The following is a 20254-nucleotide window of genomic DNA, read 5'->3' on the forward strand; positions in this document are numbered from 1 at the left end:
GGCTGATGATGGCTGCAATATTTCCGTGACTGTCCATTATTTATCCTTGTTAAAACACTTCACATGATGTTAATTTGCTTTGTACTAAGTAAAAAAAAAAAAAAAAAACAACTTGTAAATATAGGGAAAATCCCAATAGTATAATACTGAAGATAAAGGAAAAGTAAAGGGAGTGTTCTCCATTTGGAGTATTCCCAACCCTGGTCCTCAAGGCCCACTATCCTGCAGCTATTATTTATTTCCCTGCTGCAAAACACCTGATTCAAATTAAATGGATCTCTGCACAAGTTTGTCATTGAGCTATTAATTTAAGTCAGGTGTGTTGAAACAAACAAACATCGAAAGTCTGCAGGACTTTGTTTGGGGATCCCTGTCACTTTTTTAAAGCAAGAGCAAGGCAAACCATAAAAAGTTTAATCAAAGTAGCATTTTGTTACAAAACTGATGTTGTAATTACATCACATCTGGTTGAAATGGGAGAGATTTTAAACATGCTCATCACATGTGACTGAGTTATATCTAATAAACACTGAAATATTATTTCAAGCTCACAGGGATTGTCGTCCAATCCATTATTAGATCAGCACAAATATTGCAATATTTATTATATTTAACATAATAATCTGATTAATTTTAAACAAAAAAAAAAACATCTTGTTTTTAGTAGTTTTTCCTTTTCAGGGTTTTTTTATGGCTTGGGATTATATGAACATTTTTACTGAACTGGACTAATTTAGATTATAACCAAGTTGTTTTAATTGGATTATAACTGTTTTAATTTAATTAGATTAGACTGTATATTTAATTGTGCCATTTGGTTCTAAAGACAATTATGAGGATGAGCAGCTTTTGAAATCACCATTAGAGGAGTAATTCGGTATTTTCTTTATCTAAAAGTTAATTAAATAAAGGAAAATGTTGGAAGCAATCAGAACCGACGTAAGGATACCGTGGACCAGTCACTTTTTAAAGTAAGTTGGTTTAATCCATGCAGTTCAAAGCACTATTTATTTAGCTCCAGTGGGACATGTTTTGGTCTATCAATCCTTTATTTAGGTGCTTTAAATTGTCTTTATTTTGGTCTGATCTGACCCTTCAGGTTGAAGCCTGAAGATGAAATGAGGATCTGAGCATGCTCAGCCCTTCTGCTGACCTACAGGTGATGTATAACCATGCAGTGGTGAAAATTAATGCACTGCCTCGACAGGAATAACTTAATGATGAAAAGATGCTTGGGCTTGCTTTTATCCTCGATGTAAAGACCATGTCGGACAGACACTGACAGGGAACATCTTCAAACTCTGAAAGTTTCCAGAGAAGCTTGTCAGTGACTCTTTACCTCTTGTGTCTTCATGTTTGATGCTTTCAAACCCTGTAAAGCTCATCCTTAGGCTCAGGCAAGAGACTGAACTTCAGACTCCAGACATTTATTAGAAAGACAGATTTAAAAATAAAATAAAATAAAAACACAAGCTAGCAATAACAGCATATTGACCTTTATGGCTAAAAGAAACTGAAGTGCCTACTTTCAACGAGCTAACAACCAATATTCTCACTAAGCACCTAAAGCTATTAAATAAAAAAATGAAGTAAATGGGACAACCAAAATATTTTACAAACACACAAAACATTTACACTCCTTAAAAAACTAAGCAGGGAGTTGCTTTCTTCTTCTTGAGTTGCCACTGGTTGACTTTTTATGCAGTTAGGTCATAGTGCAACAATTCACCAGTGCAACCATCTTTTCCTACGTCGCTTTAAAGTCTGCACATTTTCTTTTAACACCCCACACGAAACAAGCTGTCGGTGTATAACTCCTGTATGGCACGGTTGTAGCTTCGTCATGTGAGTGTCTGAGGAGGCACCAGCATGGTCACGGTAAAGGTTTATGTTGGCCACATGTCAATTTACACACGCTCTCCACGTGCAGCACTTGTTGGCCTCATTTACACCTGAGTAGGTATTAAAAAAAAAGATGTTCACGACTTTTAATTGAACTAAAATGTTTCTGCTCGTCTACATACAAAAAGAAAGTTTTCTTTCTTCCACTGTGCCCCTGATTGTGTTGCATTGTTAAGGAGGGGCTTTAATTTCCCTGTGGCTCTTCACTAGATCAGCACCAAGAAAATGACCTCCCCACCATTTCGAAGAATAACTTGTTGGGCTTCCTGAAGAACTGACAAAGCTTCTTCAAAGCCTGGGCGCTCAGTGGAGCATGGGGTCTGCCTTTAGACTCATCCAGGCACTTATCATGTCCTGCAGACAGGAGGCAGTAGAAGCCCTTGGTGGAGTTGAAGTAAAAATTGTTGGGATTTATCCTGGGGGGCAGGTCCAGAAAAGTCTCTGCCTTTCTCAACTCCGGGAAAGGATCTCGGATTAAGGCATCACCGTCCACCACGTGAATCTGCTCCCTGGGGAAGACCTCCAGCCAGCGGGCCAGGTGCTGGTGGTACAGGCTCCTCTGCAACGCCTTGTATGCAGGGTTGATGTGGCCCCTGTGGAGCAGGAGCTCCTCTAGTGGCTGGTAGGGCTTGTGCTGTGTCAGGCGGTTGTGAAGGACTTGGGTGTAGTCGGAGACCAGCCTCTCTGCAGGGTCCCTGACGATCAATAACAAACGGACGGCAGGGTTCATATCCCACACTCGTGCAGGAACCTCAGGAGCTGCGAAGTAACCGGGGGTCTTCTCCACTGTCAGCTGACCGGGGATGGTGAGGGGCATCTGGGCTCGGTACCAGGCCAGACCACGGCGGAAGTGCTCCTCCACATTGAAGAAATGCACCTGGCAAAGATAAAAGAAAATATATTTTATAATTATAATAATGCAATTATTGATTTTTTGAACCATGTTAAAAATAAAACCATATATTGGATTCTCAGATCTTTTCATTTTGTCCCCATTTTGTCCAAACTCATCTCTCCTTTGGTACCAACCGTCAAACTTTGCAGTTAAAGTATCCTAACTTGGATTTCTCTCTCAGGACAAGCCCAGCATCATTAATTCATGTGAAAGCAGACATCAAACTACATTAAAGTTGAGCCGACTTTCAATTCATCCACCTCTGAACGCATTTCTGGAGAAATTCATTGTATGTTGGCTGCACTAAACTTCTCTGAGACAGATCTAAATTTTACTCAGTTTAATTGACTGGAGGAGGATGTAAACAAAGAGTGGATTAATATACTTCACACCTTGCTGGGGACATAATGGGGACACTGCAGTACATTAAGAAGAAGACTTAACAGCATTTGCATGCTGATTACTTTAATAAATTCCTAATGGAAAGTTACATAAAGCAAGAGACATAATATATGTTTGCTGAGCAGCTTGCATCAGTGACTTGAATTTTATCCATGCCTGAGGATTTGGAGTTCCACATGGATAAATTGGCTGGTTACCAGTAGAGAACAAATCTGTTACAAAACAATTTTTTCTCTAGTAAATAAAAAGATGGATTGAAAACACTTAAAAAAAAGAGCATAAATCTAACATATGTTACCCTTGGATAATTATTTTGTAGCACCACATTGGTTTTGCCTCATTGGTCCCTGAGACAAAAACTGGGGAAACATTTATTGGTTTACAGGTGTGGAAATCAACAGCAGAAATGAGTCTCAGCAGCCACAAACTGCAAAAATTTCCCCACACAGACACATCAAAAGCATCACAAAAGGGAGATTTATGCCTCATCAAAGGTGCCTTTAAATACATTATACAATAAAGTAAAGCTAATTGTTTGATTTAAAACCTCCCCGGCCTAATAAAGTCATTTCTTTTAACCTTTTTATGGAACCATGTGAGTGTCTTCTTCTGGCTAAAGCAGCTCTGGGCTCAAATTGGCTTCAGCATAAGAAATATCTTGAGCTTCCATATCTAATACAGCTTTCAAGCAGCACAACACAGGAGTTGCACAGCTGGAATGATTTCTTCTTATGTTTTTCATGCATAAACCCTTAAAAGTTGAAAAGCGTGTTTTTCCCACAACATTCAGTTTGTTGAAGGCAAATTGCAGCTTGACTGAGATTAAAAAAATCAAAAGTTGAAAGTTTGACAGCCGAGATGAGTTTTACCTCAGCCTTTGCCACTTCCACATCTGGGTGCAGGTTGAGCATCTCCAGCAGCGCTCTGGTGCCACCTTTCCGCACACCAATGATAATAGCTCCTGGCAGCCGCTGCTGGGTAGCATTGTAAGATGAGGAAGATGATGACGATGATGAAGGTGAGTAAAGATGTGAACTAGAACCCCCGGAGCGTAGGTCCCTTAAGCACACAGAGAGCTGAGTCTGCAGCAGCAGAAGCACCAGCAGCGCAAGTAGCACAGTGCACAGCATGGTGCCACACGGAGACAGGCGGTGGTTATGAGCACACACTCATGAAGCTCCCACGTAGCGCTTGTTATCAGTCAGCAGGGGACCTCTGGAGGGATCTCTTCAACCTGACAACCTAAAATTCAAGAAAAAGTAAAGATTGTTGTTTATGCTGTATCACTCTTTCCCACCAGTTTGATATAAAGGTGACAAGTCTGGTGGCAACAAATCTGCTGATAAACAAGCCAAATAAGCTCCTTTTGAATGCAAATTAATCAGAACAGAGATTATTCAAACAAAACAAGATAAAACTGGCAAGTAAATTCAGACTTTTGATGTTCAGGTTTACTGCACTCTGGTCAGATAAAAGGAAACTATACAATAAACTCAATGTTTCTAAAGTGGAAAATATTAAATAGTATATTTAATAGTTCATGTAAGACCAGTGATAATGCAATTTATAGCAACAAAAAGTATTTATTTGAAGTTATCCTGTGTGTTAACATATTCCATGTCTTGCATATTCATGTAATCACAGGTAATCCACACACTAGGAAACTGATGTTTGACCAGAAAATTCCAACAGGGCTGTTATCTGCTGTTTCCTTTGAGTGGGGGAGGATGCACTGTCTCATATTATGAGAGTTCATTCACGGTGTAATTTCTTTTCATCTTGCACGCTGTAGCTCAATGCACATGTGCTTGTTCAACTGTTTTATGATCCCTCGTCTCTGAGACAGTCCTGCACTTTAATATGCCATTTTACAAAGTCTCAGAACAGACAGTGGTGGTTTCAGACCAGAATACGAAGCTGTGATGCGACTATGGGCAGAATATGTTGAAATATTAATCCATGTCTTAAGCAGAGAGAAAATTAATGCGCTTGTGAGGTTTCCTCCTCTGAGTTCAATCTGAACAACTTTTACAACAAGCTTGCAGCATACTCTGTGTCACGCAGTTAGTGGAGCTTAATCTGGTTTTAAAATATTTTCTAAAATACGTTTGCTGATGGTCAAATGTCAACATGTCTGCTGCAAGAAGGAGCAAACTTGTGATCAGCATCACATGATCAGCCAGCATCAGTCTTTCATGTGTCAGGGCAAAACTGATCAGCTCTCTATGGGAGGAGCTGCTCTTGCAGATGTTTTTGTTGCAACAATCCCGAACAAAGTTTGTTCCACAAGATAATGAGTGTGACAAAACTTGCACAACAGGAAGTGCATGGAAAAATGTGTGTCCATACAGTTCTGCCTGCACAAAAACATGAATTGAACTTGATGGCTTCAAAGGTAAACTGCATTTGCGACTGGTCTGAAAGTGTTTACTGAATCTACATTTATCATTGCAGCCTGGAATGGTATACATCATTCGCATCTCAAGAATCTTTGCTTCCCAATGGTGTATAATATGTGTAGTTACTTGGAAGGGAGACTGAGTAAAATACATATTTATTTGTCATGTCCCGCCCATGGGAACATCTGGTACCAACGGGATAACTAATTAACGTTTTTGTGCAGAACCTCTCCTCAGCTCCTGCTTGATTTTACTTCAAAAGGAGCATTTACCATATGAGCATGTTGCATACAGCTCATTAAACATGGTCCTAACTACAGATGGAAGTAATGACACAGATGATGGCCACAGTCCATTTAGGAGCTTCAACTCCTGACTGCTGGTAGAAGCATCATAATTTACACCTGTGAGTTTTTGTGTATGCCGGGACTGTTTGTAGATGTGAAATACACAATACCAGTAGGGTAAACGGTTCAGTCAGGAAAAGATTTTAAGTTTTGTTCAGACTGTAATCACGAACAAGACAAGTGGAATAAACACCATATTAAGGGTTCGCTGGGTAGTTCAGCCAACTGAGCCGAAAGGGCATGACGATTCACAGACCTGAAATGTCCTCTCCTGTCTCTGCTCTTTGAATAAAGGCAAGCAGCACCTGAATATGTATATATAAAAAAGAGAGAGAAAGACTGCTTGTAGTTTCAGGACTTTGAGCATATGTCCCTGAACTAATATCTACATAAATGTGTAGTACCAGCTTGTCAGGTCGGCCTGTTGGACCTGCCTGGCACTTATATTAGAACGATTGCCTTCATCCGGCCTGGTAGTCTGCTATAAATAAGAAGGGTATGGCCATGGCCAGAGACTACCGAGCCTTCAGCATGTACTGGCTGACTTTATCTTTCTCGAAGTGTGTATTTTAATTTTTTTTAAGTGTTTCTCTCTCTTTTATTTAAAAACAGATATTCTTGGTTTTAGCGTATTCCCTGAAAAGGTGAATAGGGGATTGGAATCCAAGCGGAAAAGGTAAAACTTCTTCCCACTGCAATACCCCTAATTTACCAGTTTTTTTTTTTATTTTTTTATTTTTTATTGTCTTGCAGCTCAGCCTGCTACTGTTTTGTTTTTGGATGTATATTTCTCAAATGATCACACTGAACTTTTTAGAGGTAGCTGAGGTGCTGCTTCGGGTGAAATTTTAATTAATAGTTTTGATTAATTGTGGGCTACTGCTGGTGATCTGGCCCTCCTATCTGTCTGTCTGTCTGGTTGGTTTGTGTGTGTGTCTGGCTGGTTTGTGTGTGTCTGGTTGGTTTGTGTGTGTGTGTCTGTGGTGCTTTACTTGTGGTTTTTAGTTACAATAGAACTGAACCAGTAGGCCTGTAATCTTTTTAACCTTTTTTGTTCATGTCTTTCAGAGGAGCCATGAAGAACCAGGTTTGGTGCATTTTTAGGATTTTAACTTGTTGGAAAGTAATTAATTTCTCTGCAGATACACACTTGTATTGGATGCTACACCTCTGCTCGTATTTAAACATTTATTTGTTGGACTACCTCATGTCACAAATGCATTTGTATTCAGGACTTTTCCTTGTAACTTGGTGCTTTTAACTATTTAATTCAAGTACTTGCTTTAAACAAAAGGAAAATCTGTCTGTAAGTCTGAAATTTCACCCCTACTGGTTCCATTTAAGATAAGTTTAAGGAAAAGAGCTGATCGCTTTGTTTACATCTTTTCTCATTTTAACAATAGTAACTAATTTACTATTTTTAACAAACCTAAGTAAAGTAAACAGACCAAACAATCAAGTCTGTAAAGTACAGCATAGATACTGTTAAAGTATTTCCTATAAATCGTGTGAGTGTAGCTTTCAGGTCGGTTAAAAGGAAGAGACACTTCTGCATTTCTAAAAATGATGCTGCGCTTCAAAGAGCTGCTTGTTTTGGGCCATGTGAGCTCCATGTAATGACTTTAAGCTGTAACTTTTCAACTTTCTGAACATTAAGTGAGGATTCCTTTTTAGTTAACATGGTACAAAGTTGTTAGTAAATCATTAACTCCTCCCTCCTGTTCCTCTGTTTACTCTGTGATCTTCCTCTTATTAATGCTGAAGCTGCTCCGATGCGACTGAGTTATTAATTAGAGCAACAATGTTCTGGTTCAGAGGAGGAACCCTGTCTAGCATTGTTCCTTCGCGGAGCACTAATTGCACCTACAGGGAGCATCACCACACCCCCCCTGTCCTTCTGTGCTTTACCCTGGCCTGGCGACACTGGCGTCATCCAGACAGCCTTTATCATCCCTTGTTGGCTGTAGATGGGAGTTTCTGCGTACAGCTGTGTGTGTGGTTTTTGTTTATTTGTAGGTGTTATGGGAGAGATGACTGTGTACAACAGGAGCCGAGTAAACAGGGCTGAGAAAATAATCTAGTTTAGGTAAATTAAAATGTCTATTTTCCAATTAAAAAATACTACTTTACATTTATTACATCTTCTAAAAGATGTAACAAGAAGCACTTAAAAGCAGCTCCCGATCTCATAGAAATCTGTAAAATATTCAAATTAATCTCATGCTCAAGTCTCTTAGATAGACAAACTTAATGAAATGATTAAAATATAATGGAGTTCTTGCATATCTGCTATTTCTAAAGAGATTAAATAAAGTTCCTCCCTGGTGACTGGACTGGATGAATCCAAGAAGGCTTGTCATTGTTTTTTTTTTTTTTTTTAAGTCTAGCTTGTTCCAGGTGACAAACCAAAGCCAGCATTTCTAGTTTTGTGCAAACTTTGGACTACAGATCTACAGAATTACACAGCTGGCATTAAAAATCAACATTGCTTTGATAAATTTCTTTTTATGTGTGAAAATTCATGCATATTTTTAACCCATCACCATTTTGTCGCTTTACAGCACAATATTTAAACACTAGCACATGTAACCACTTTGTTCCTGCATAATTCCAGAATACAGACTCCTAATCTTTGAGCTCAGCCAACATCTTCTGTCCTACGGATGAACTCGGCTTCATGAATATTAGGCAGCAGGAAAGCCTGATTCAGAACATCTTCAGTCATTATTATGTGAAGTGGGAAAGTGTAATGCCAATCACGGTGTGGGGTGGGTACAATGCCTGGATGTGAGAGAAGCTCAGACAAAGAGATCTTTTGGGAGTCTGGGCACATGTGTGTAGGTGTGTGTGTGTTAGACAGCAAGATGCATGCCGTGTGTTAAGAAGTACACAAATCCCCTGCGACTCGTCTGTAAACTGGAATATTGCCCTGCCTTTCCTTCCACCTCACTTGGTGACCTTCCTCTACCTCCTCCACCCTTCATATCCTCCACCTGTCCTCTTTAACTCACCTTTGCTCTTTTCTTGGTCCTCAGCCAGTCTCTTCCTGAATTGTTTGAATCCCTGCGTTGTTTATGTGGATCAGCTAACAAACCTCAGCACAATGCTAATGGGGATGCCCTGGAGCAGCCTCATAGCAGCTCATAAATAAAATACAAGGAGCACCTTTTTGCCCTGAAATAGTTTTGACTCAATGAACTTTTAATCTTAACATACAGGAAAAGAGACAGACTTATATTAGAAATAAGAAATGAGCCCATGAACATGTCAAATCCAGGCAATTACTCAGGGTTGATTAGACTTTGACTCATGGTAAAAATAAGGCTAATGTTTGACCTGAATGCAATCATGAATCGTGAATGCAAAATAAGTGTTGAAAATAAAATTTTTAGATGAAATGAAGCCATTTTGCATGAGAATATTTGACCCATTGTGCAAAGCCATGATGCTCGTGCATGTGATATCTTTAGAACAACTTTTGTCATTTTGAAAACGTTCACATTTAACAGGTATTATAATATGATTTATTTATTTACTCATTCTTTTTGCTGAATGGGAACAAAGACGCTGCATCTGCCAGTCATGTGGGATCAGGATGACATTTTGCACATGAGAAAAGGACGATTTACCAACTGTTACAGTTATTTAAACTAATCCAGAAATAATCTACTAAGACAAACTCAAAAAGCTAAAGAGACATTAACATGGCAAATTAACTTCCCTTAAACGAGACATTCTACAATCTAAGATTCATGAAAAAGTTCAAATTCATTATATATAATGAATTTTTATTTGTCCTGGCAGTGCTATCACTACATTTCCCATGAACACTATTCTATAACGTAGCATACATCCATTAGCTAATTGCTTATTTTAGCGTGTAGGTATTGTTAACGCTCTACTGCCTGCCTAAACGAAGTGCAGCTAAATAGTGATGTGTAGAACAAAAACACAAAGGTGGCAGTTGGACTGAGAAAGGAACGAGACTGGTTATAAAAGAAAGGAGGTAGGAGAGAGAAATGAAAAAAGCAGTAAAAGCCATTGAAATCTGGTAGATAGTTTGAGCTCATGTGTAAACGCACAAAGCTACAGAAACTGAGAACACAAAGAGTGGCACAGATTCAGTTGAAGGCTCCGAAGATCTTAATTCTGGTGAGATATGAAGGATGAAGGATGAAGGAAAGATTTATTTTGCATGACACTTGAAAAAAATATTTAAAAAGCAAACGCTGATAAAAGTCAAAACTTTCATAATTGGACTACCACACCCAGGATGCATTGCATGTTACATTAACTCCCGCATGGCATGCTCCTAATTTCTATAATAATGTTTCCAACAGTAAAATCTGAATAAATTAAAAGTTAAACTCACAATCAATTTGTTCTTAAACATATTTTTTACTTTCTTTTGTTAAATGGTTGAACACATCCGAAACTTAGACCAAAAAACTATCATGTTAGTTAAGACCAGTGTTGTGCTAGTTACTGGAAAAAAGTAACTAGTTACAGTTACTAGTTAGTTCATTCAAAAAGTAACTAAGTTACTTTGTTGATTATTCACACCAAAAAGCAATACGCTACTGTAAAAGTAACTTTTTAGTTACTTTTGTAAGATTAAGTTTTGTATGCAATACAAACTCAAACACAAACAAACTCAGACAGAAAGTAATTTTCAACACTGATTTTTTAAGTCAGGCCAGCAGATTATTTGAAATAAAAAATTAGAATTAAAATGTAAAAAAAAAGCTGCTTAAAAAAATAAATCTTTGCAGCATGTTGTGCTCTCTAATACACAATGCATCTTTCTGCTACTCTTTATTATATATATTTATATTTTGTACATATTTCCTTAGTTATTCGAGGGTATTGTCCCTGTCTCTCTGTCAAGTGAAGTTGTGCGAGTGTTTGTGGGTTGGGGCGTGCCGGTTTGGACGTCAGTGGTAACCAAGGAAACGGAGCAGAACAAGTCAAAAACCTGCGACTGACAATATTTACAAGTGACTGCAGAGAAAAAGAAGCCCAACAAGCTAAATTTGCAACACAGTCCACGTCTGCTGCATCACCGCTGTAAACAAGAAGCTCACAGCTGCTGGCCAAAATGTATTAATTTAGATAGTAACGGAGTAACGCACCTTACAGTAAAGGTAGCTGAGTTACTTTATTTAAAGAATAATGCATTAGAGTTTTAGTTACAGACCAAAGTAACAGTAACTACCCAACACTGGTTAAGACACTGAAGTCATGATCATGTAAACACATTTGCAGGCTGCCAGTCTGCTTTGATTACATCCTGATTTTATATTAATGAGCAGTAGATTTGGTAACACTCAAAGTTAATTTATGCTCGATGCTAAAGACAGATACAGAGCTTTTTTTTAAAATTAGTTTTCTGCATCCTTTACTTGCATAACTTGGAACTCTGATGTGAGCTCTGCACTGCCCTCTGGTGGTTGAACTGGCTAACAACTCATGCCAACGTAAAGGACACATGGAAGCATGTGCGCAGTTACCGTTTACCTTTTTGTGAACCTAAAGGGAGCATAAATGGTAACCCTCGCGTACACGTAGGCCTATACAAAGAGAATAGTTATCTAATTAAATGGCCTGGAGTCCAGATGTAACTAAAACTGAATCCTGGTTGTAAAGTTGTGGACAAATGGGCTTTTACTGCTTCTACTTTCTTTTTGTTTGCCAAGTTTCAACTTTACTGCACCTGAGACATGAACATAATATGTGTGCACATTTCTTTAACAATGTTAGTTGAAATATTTTGGAAATTTGTTGAATTTTCTTGTAATTTTGATTGCAGATGTGGTTAAAATTCCCAAAACACAAATACATTTAAACAATGTGTCTAAAGTTAAGAATGCATTGCATTACTGCACCTTTTATTCATAGATTCACAAATCAGCTGTAATGTTACTTTTACTTAAAAAACAAAAATATAACAGAATTTGGAAAGACGACTTTTTCTGCAACATTTCTGCTTTGCTCAATCGCCTGGACTTCTGTCTTTAGTTGCACCATATGAGCTCCGAGTTGCCCCGTAGCTCTGCTCAATGAGCCTCACATGAGTCATAGCGAGTCCCTGTCTTTTGCTTCTTGTGATTCACATTAGGCAGCACGGAAAGGCAGAACAAACAACAACAACAATGCCAAGACTGTTAATGATGCATGAACTCTCCATAATGACAAACACACGAATCTGGGAAGGCTGGTGAAGATAGAGATGGAGGGAGAAAAGGGAAAGGGGGAAGGGTGGAGTGTAATTATCTGTGAAAGGCAGATGCTACCATCTGCATTTTGGGACAGCACCCATGTCTTATAAGTTGTAATGTGTGTGTGTGTGTTTGTGAGAGTATCTTGTGTGATCTGCATGTGTGCAGTATGTCTTTTGTGTGAGCATCCACTGCCTTCGATTCAGGCCTTTAGAAATATCTTTTTACTAAGCTATGGTATTTGGGGGGGGTGGGGGAGGGATTATCCTGTATAGAGAGACAGAGGGTGGCAAGGAGGTAGGATTGGGTGGCGGTACAGTGTGTTTGTGTGCTCTGCAGGAGCATGCGTATGTACGGTAGCACGAAGATTGTACCTAGTGGGGGGTGTCATAGTTAACCGCTTTGGATTGCCAAGCCTGTCATATCACCGAGGCTGGGAATGTCAGATAAACTCTGTCTTCCTTCCTTTTCTTTTCCACTTTCATTCAGCCTCTATCCTTTACACTCTCCTTCCGTTCTTTTATACTTCCTCTTCTTTGTTTCTGCAGCCACTTCCATTGCTTCACCTCCAAACTTCAACCACAGACAAGCTTTCTTAGTGCTCTTGTCTCCAAACACCTTGTTTGTGCCCTGCTCCCTCTCAACCAATCATACTCGCTGATTACTGTACACAAATGCCGAGATGATTGCTTTTCAGACTAACAAAGGAAATGTAACAAGACCGGTCCTATTTCCCATCCCATTCCCATTACTCTCCTGGAGAGGAGATGGCCGACACTCAGAGGGGAGTCTATAATCAAAATATACGGAGCCATCTGAGTGAGACGCGAGTTGGCCATGTTTTCCAGAGCAGGATGGTGACTAACATTCTTCCTGTGTGTTATCGGAGGAAAGATGGAAGATATAGGAGTCTGTATGGTGGTTTGCAATGTTTTACTGAGTTTAAATGCATAGAAGATACTGGAGATTCTTCAAGGCCATCTTTCTCCCCACCCCCATGGCCGTATGGTACAGAAATCTTTTTTGCCTCTATGAAGCTGCCTGTCCACCCCCAGGTCTTTCAGAGTTCACTGATAAGATGAAAGAAACAGTAAGTGAGGATGAGAGGATTTTTTAAATCTACTAAACTCAAGGACCCCCCACCTTCAAGGCGTTCAATCTGTTTATGTGAAGAGTCCGAGGCTGCCTGCTCCAGGTACTGGGTCTGGGGAAAGATATGCTGAAGTTGCCTGCATGAGAAGAAGATTTAATCTTTTCCTGAGAGACATTTAAAAGTGAAAACTTGCTCAGTCAGGAGTTTGTCTGTTCTGCAAAAGCTCGTGTGCAAGCAAGATACTTGTGATGCATGTAAATGCTTCCAAATAGGATGACAGGATATGCAATGTTTACTCTTAAAGAACACAGATGCAGGGATCTTTTCTGTGCCTTCTGATCAGTTTCCAGTTATGTTTGAAAAGCAGATTTAAGTTTTAGGTCAGGTTTGGGATCATGACTCTGGTTGAGATAATAATTTGGATCTTTTGCCAGAAATTTTGGTGTCAAACTTATTTTAGTTCAGGGGCCCACGTAAGGGCTGAGACGTGACTTTTTAAGAGCTAGAAATTATTCTAAAAACATTTACATGTATACTTCTTTGCAGTAACCATGACCACCAGAACCAACTTTCCTCATAGTATAAACTAGTCAGACGTATTAAGAAAGAGAAAAGAAAGAAAGAAAAGAAAACAAATTATTCTCCTCCCTTATAAATTATTATATTTAAACATAAAAAATACAACCTCACATGAACAGATTAGGAAAACCAGTTACTTTTAAGGTCTTCTGTCATTTTCACACTAAATTCATCCCAGGTTTGACTGTCTGGTGGGCTGCAGGACATACGTTTGACACCCCTGGTGTAGATGAAGTGAAATTATGTTTTCATCATAGTAAAATAAGTCTGCAATGTTACACTTACATGCTTTCTTTAGTGGGATGAAAAGAACACACCAAATAAATAAAAAAAGGAGAAGAAACAAACTCACATGTAGTTGCTCTTCATGATTATTAGTGTTGGACTGCATGAGTAGAAGACAATAAGATATCCAGGTGAAAAATACATAATTTTGTGACATCTGTATTTTTGTGAGGAAATTTTTTGGTGACATCTAGTGGTGAAGTTGCAGACTACACCTAATTGAGCCCCTTGCCATCAAAATTCCATTTAAAACTGTTGGTTGCAAAAGCTTTAAAAATGTTAGTATTTTTCTAACTTTAATACCTCACAGTACAACATGCAGACCACACCTCAGATAGACTCCTTCATCTGGTTTTTGCTTTGATAAAACATGGTTATTAAACTTTAATACATTTCTACCAATGGATGCCCTTAAAAATTAGACACTGAAACTCAAATTATTTATGGATTATAGAGATTAGCCTTAAATATTTTAGTTATCCTCCAAGTTTTTCTTTTTGAGTAGCATCCAGCAAAAAGCAGGAAAGATAAATCAACCTAGTCCTGTCATCCCCACTGACAGAAACATTGTTTATTTATTTTTTACATCTACACATTTTTAAATTTTATTCCAGATTTATTCTTCTGTCCATTTTGTCTACCTCACTCTGACCTTCACCGTCCATTTTTATTACTCATCAACCCCCTGATGTTTTTCAAATTAGACTCTTTGAAGAAGAAGAAGAAAAAAAAAGACCTCCATGAGCAGCCGACACCCTTTCACTCCCTCATCATCTTATTCACTCACACATGCACAACACCCAGATACCCCCCCACTCCCCACAATCCCTACACCTCCCCCATTTACCCTTCCTCCTCCTCTCATCTTCTGCCATGCACGCTCCAAGATCTGGGTCAGCCATATCAAACACCAAAATGCGCCAACTCTTTCTCCGCTTTGGTGTGCTTAGTTATGTGTGTGTGTGGAGCATGAGCGTGTATGTGTGTGAGGAGACGTCGGCACTCTACTGTTACTTTATCAGCGTCTACAGTGGAGAGTGTGATTAAGAAATACAGTTCTATCAGAGGGATCTGTGTGTGTGTGTGTGTGCATGCAGAAAATAACCAGATATTTATGCCATTTTGCATGCAAATGGTTACATGCAGTATGTAGAAGAGTTTAAATCGAAATAGCTTGGTGGGACTGTGTGTAAATTTTACCTTAAAGGACGTTTTGGCCTAGATATCAGTGTATTGCAGCTGGCGTGTAGGTCTACTTCACACTTGTGTCTTCTTTGTATATGTGCATGAGTTTTGTCCTGTGCCAGGTTCATCATTTTTTATCACACAGAAAATGATGTTTGGTCATCCCCTGAGTCAGGTACATGATGTCTTCCTCCTATCTCACACACCTTCAAACTCCATGCAGCTACAAAACAAAACAATGATTTCTGCCTTTTATTTCGCAAAATTATACAGGCTGCCTCCAAACGCAAGTTAAACATCATCTTAAAACTCTCCAGTAGAAATAAACATGTTTGCAGCCTGAGACTAAAACCACAATTGACCTCTGTACAGTTCCAATCAGACCAACTACACGCATTAACTCTACTTTTTAACCTATATTAAATGTATAAGTTATGCACTTCAACGGATGGAGCTGTTTGAATTTCCAGGTGAATGCAATAGCAAGAAAAACAAAAACAAAACAAAGGACATGCAAAGTTTTCTGAGTTTGGTTTTAAACCACTCCTGTCTGCAACAAACTTCAGTGATGGACTTGCTAAAGTTCTACTCACATTGGGAATTAACACCTTGGTGATTGAACATGGGTGGAGAACACCACATACAGGTGTAAATCAGGTGGCCGACATGTCACATTTAACTAGGTTTGTTTAGCAGTCTGAAAACGTCAGGATGTAGTCTGGGACCACTGGGACCCCTGCATTAAATAAAATAGATGTTTGGTCATGTGTTACAGTAACATAATATTAGAATTTATCCCCTTTCATTTCTCTCACATTACATCTGTTAACTCACTTTATTGGAATGCTTGTAGATAATTCTGTGAATAAATGCGACTCAGGTGAATCTGAAATGTGTTAATGTTTCAGTAACGACAAATTTTAGTCATTGAATAAATTTGTGACTTTAAAGAAACATCAGTGGACCTCATGTTGTGTTTGCTGCTCAGCTGACTGTAGGCTGCAGACCTTCCTGGGAGAAAGACATGGAGCGTGCGGGGATTCAAACCACCGACAAAGAATCAATGGCTTGTAGATTTTGTACTGAAAGTGATGATTAAGTCGTCAGGTACCGTTAAAACCTACGATTTCCCAAAAATCAACAATAGTCTTTATTCAGATGACTGAGTCAATTTTTTAAAGAGGTTAGTAAATCAGACCGGAGGTGGTACGTGGTTGTAGATGGACACGTAACACCATGAACAGCTCCACTGTTTGTCACAGTATTCTTTCTTCATTTTCTGAAACTTTTTGAATTGCACTATTGACTTGAACACGACAGGTCTGAGGAAAACACAATGGTGGATAGTTTTCAAGACCGTCTCTTGGACCGTGGACCTGGGAGAAAGAGAAGAGCTGGCACATGGACACATTTCACTTTGTATTCAAGGAAAAACAAAAAAAGATGGTTTGCAAAGTGTGTGAAAATACAACAAATTTTAAAACGACAGCCATCTTAAATCCAGGCAGAGCTAAAAATGCTGAAGCTAATGTTATCGCATGAGCTATCGAATGCGAAGATCCACAGCTGTTCGAGAATAAAATATTCCATTAATCTGAGAAAGACAGACAATTGACTGATGGGTGTTTCTACTATACTGTCAATAAAAATGAAACTCTGATCATCACTGGAAAAAACATAAACAAAGCAAATAAAAAAAAAACAAAAAAAGGAAAAAACAAAACAAAACAAAAAAAAGTAAATACTGAAAAAGCATCTCTACATTGTTTCTGAGGTAAATTTAGATTGAGATTCTGAATAATCGCTCTGACCACAAATATAATTCACACCCCCATCCCCAACCCCATGCTAATATTCATGTTTACACACACACACACACACACACACACACACACACACACACACACACACACACACACACACACACACGTGCATATTTAGAGGCATACGACACATGCAGGTTCTCTCACAGTGACAGTAGCCCTGACAGCTTGGTCCGACAGTGAGAAGAGCCTGACCTGTCAGAGTGGATTTAACCCAACTGTCACTGAGGAAAAGCGGGACACTCGAGGGGTGTCTGCTGTTTTTTGGGGGAAATATGGGTAGATTTGGGAGGGTCCCTCTTAGCACACTCACAAGGTCAGCAGCTCAGGGACAAGAGACATGTCAACTTGCTTTTCGGGTGAATTCAGTGTCATTTGTGGTACATTAGATTGTCACGCTTGTGTACATATGGGTGTCTGGAATGAGGACGAGCTGACAGATGGGGGTGAGAAAGTTGCGTCTGGTCAATATCATCACGGGCCAGCGAGCCTAAATATTAACGAGGTCCTGAACTGTGGTTTGTATTGAAGGGGGGCTACATATAAACTAGAGAGAAGGACAACAAAAAGAGAGTGAAATTTTAAAAAGAGAAAAAAACAGATGTTGTTTTTGGAAAAAAGGAGGTTTTATTGACTGGAGGATAAGATTGGAAAGTGAATGCAAAATGATAAGAAAGGGAATTGGAGGAGGAACTCATGTACCTGCATCATTAGGTGTGTTTAGACTCCTGCTGGCAGTTTACCATGGCAACGATTGTTTAGATCGTTCTCACCTGGGCAGTAGACCCCAGAGACTGAGGTTTGTTAGGATGGAGGAGTGGAAGGATGAGAAAAGAGTGTTAAGTGGGGGGTTTCTACAGATGATGCCACAGTTGGTGTGGTGTTACAGCCAAACGGTCCCCTGCAGCGACAGTAATAAACCAAACCGGCTGGTGGTTTGTGGTCCAAAATGGACGATTAGTCTGATTGGTGTCTTAACTACTCAACTCTAAAAGACAGAAACACAGTTGGCCACAGATTTAATAATACAGTTCTTTCTTAGGTTTTCATTTTAACCCTCATCCAATTAGTTTTAATCTTTATCCCTAAAATAAAGATGTTACGGCCTTAACCTGATTAGGTTTGATTAAATAAAATCTTAACTAGTTGTGTATCCAAAGCAACTAGCAAAATGAAGGTGATGGTCATATAAAAAGAGGTGAACAAGGGATATTTAACCTTAAACAACTGATGCTGTGTTGATAAAAGAACTGCTACAACAAAGAAAAACAAATGAACATAATATAAAACTTTGCACAATGTTAAATACTGAAATTCATATGAGTTACAGAACTTTTTCTGCTCAGACGTACCTTCTAGCTTGGCTGGTTTGACTCAGCAACCGCTCCAAGATTCTTTATCCTCACCAACATGAATCTCCACCAAACAAAAGCCTTTGATAGACTCGGCCCCTTGCCTCTACTCTAATGCCATCCACCCATCAGTCCACAAAGAATTAATATTCACTCATATTTATAATTTTCTAACCCAAGCAATCTCCAATCCACCCCAAGTAACGTTATCACATTAACCCAGTCACGAGGCGATAAAAGTGTTTTTAACTGATCGTAACTCTCAAGTAAAATAGCAGTTATATGCTGATCTTGATCGTTTATTATATCTTTCAAGACGGGATTAAAAGTGCACTGCATTTCTTCACCATCGACCTTATCCTTCTAGTTTATCAGTACTTTGTGGTTTGCTTAATGAAACGCTTGAGAGTGATTTTGCTCTGATATTGGAAACACGAGTTTTATCTACTTCCGATGTCTAAGAGGATGATCTAAAGGTCTATTTAACCATTTCAGATGGAGGATTTGTAAGTTTGACCAATTATCTTGCAGCTGCTTGTGCGGACGGATCACTTAGCAACTGTGTGACATATAAGTTTTTCTTGTGTTGTCAGATTCCTTTTTTAAAGGTCTCTGTACACCAGATTCTGGGAAGCATGACTGTTTTAAATTCCTGTACTGCTGGGGGAAAGAAAGGAGATGGAGTATATCCGTCAAAGGTTATAGGAACCGAACTTTCCAAGCAAAGGGCCTGTGTGAATGCGACTTGGAATCACACAGGCCCTTTTGATTTGAATCTGAGTCTGTTTCATTTGGGGACGTGTGAATGTGCAAACAGGCTGATTCAAATCAGAAGAGTGGATTCTGGTCCGCTTGCTAACGTATCAAGTAAACCAAATAAAGGAAGTGGACTAGAAAGCAAAAGGAATTATGGGTTTAACACAGGGCATTGTGGGTAAACACAATCCAAACATACACGTGTGGGACGATAGGTGTTTCTGAGAGGGAGAAACTGTTCACAGTCAGAAGTGAAGAATGCTGCAAAAGTTCTGATAGAAGTACGGCCAGACCAAAACTGTTAGGATTTGCTGGGCCATTTTGCTCTTATATGTTTGAAACCATTAGATGAGCCAGTCCTCTCCTTCAGTAACTCTTGATGCTGCGCCGGCTCTGGTTTGTTTGAGTACTGCAGCATGACTGAAAACTCTGTCTGGAAAAATGATGCTACCACTAACTGAACCGAGTGTCCAGTCGCATTTTTTTTTTTTTTTTTGGTTTTTGGTTTAGCTTTTCCGAACAGGCTTTCACACGACTCCCAACTTTGCTTGCATACATGCACCCTCCTCTGCTCTGCACCTTCGATTAGCACAGCTTAGCAATGCAATACACAATCCTATGTGGAAACAGCTTAGTGTAAAATTACAGCTTACATTCTTGAAATTAGAGCTGTTCTCTAGCACTTCCTCACGTCTCTTTTATTTAATTCCTTGTTTTTCTTTAGGAAACCTAGTAACTTTGAGAAGAAGGTGAACTTGGCTCAAGAAATTATAACAAATAAATATTGTAGGTCCCTCCCTCTTTGCTGTGCTTCAGCTATGTCTCCACAAAGTAATCTTATTCAGGTGTCTAAGCTCTCTTACAGGGTTCCAACTCACTGCATTAAAAAAAGTTAAACAAAGCTAAAACAAAACAATCTTGCAAAAACATTATAAGAAAACCTTCTCGGTGTGAAGCAGCAGGCAAATTTAATGACGGAGCATTTTCACATGTTCAGCAAGTTCAGCAGAGTGAACAT

General features: G+C 39.1%; 1 protein-coding gene across 1 annotated transcript in view; it reads right to left on the reverse strand.

Moving 5' to 3' along the window:
• Nucleotides 1-1411: 1411 nt before the first annotated feature.
• hs3st1l2 (heparan sulfate (glucosamine) 3-O-sulfotransferase 1-like 2) overlaps nucleotides 1412-20254 on the reverse strand; it is a 32263-nt gene continuing 13420 nt past the window's right edge. Inside the window, exons 2-3 of the mRNA XM_042000713.1 lie at nucleotides 4069-4441; nucleotides 1412-2779 (exon numbers count right to left, since the gene is read on the reverse strand). Coding sequence (XP_041856647.1) covers nucleotides 2114-2779; nucleotides 4069-4329 — 927 coding nt within the window. The 5' untranslated portion in view covers nucleotides 4330-4441 and the 3' untranslated portion in view covers nucleotides 1412-2113. The remainder of the gene's footprint in view (nucleotides 2780-4068; nucleotides 4442-20254) is intronic.

This window comes from Melanotaenia boesemani, chromosome 11 (assembly GCF_017639745.1).
Source record: "Melanotaenia boesemani isolate fMelBoe1 chromosome 11, fMelBoe1.pri, whole genome shotgun sequence".
NCBI lineage: Eukaryota > Metazoa > Chordata > Actinopteri > Atheriniformes > Melanotaeniidae > Melanotaenia > Melanotaenia boesemani.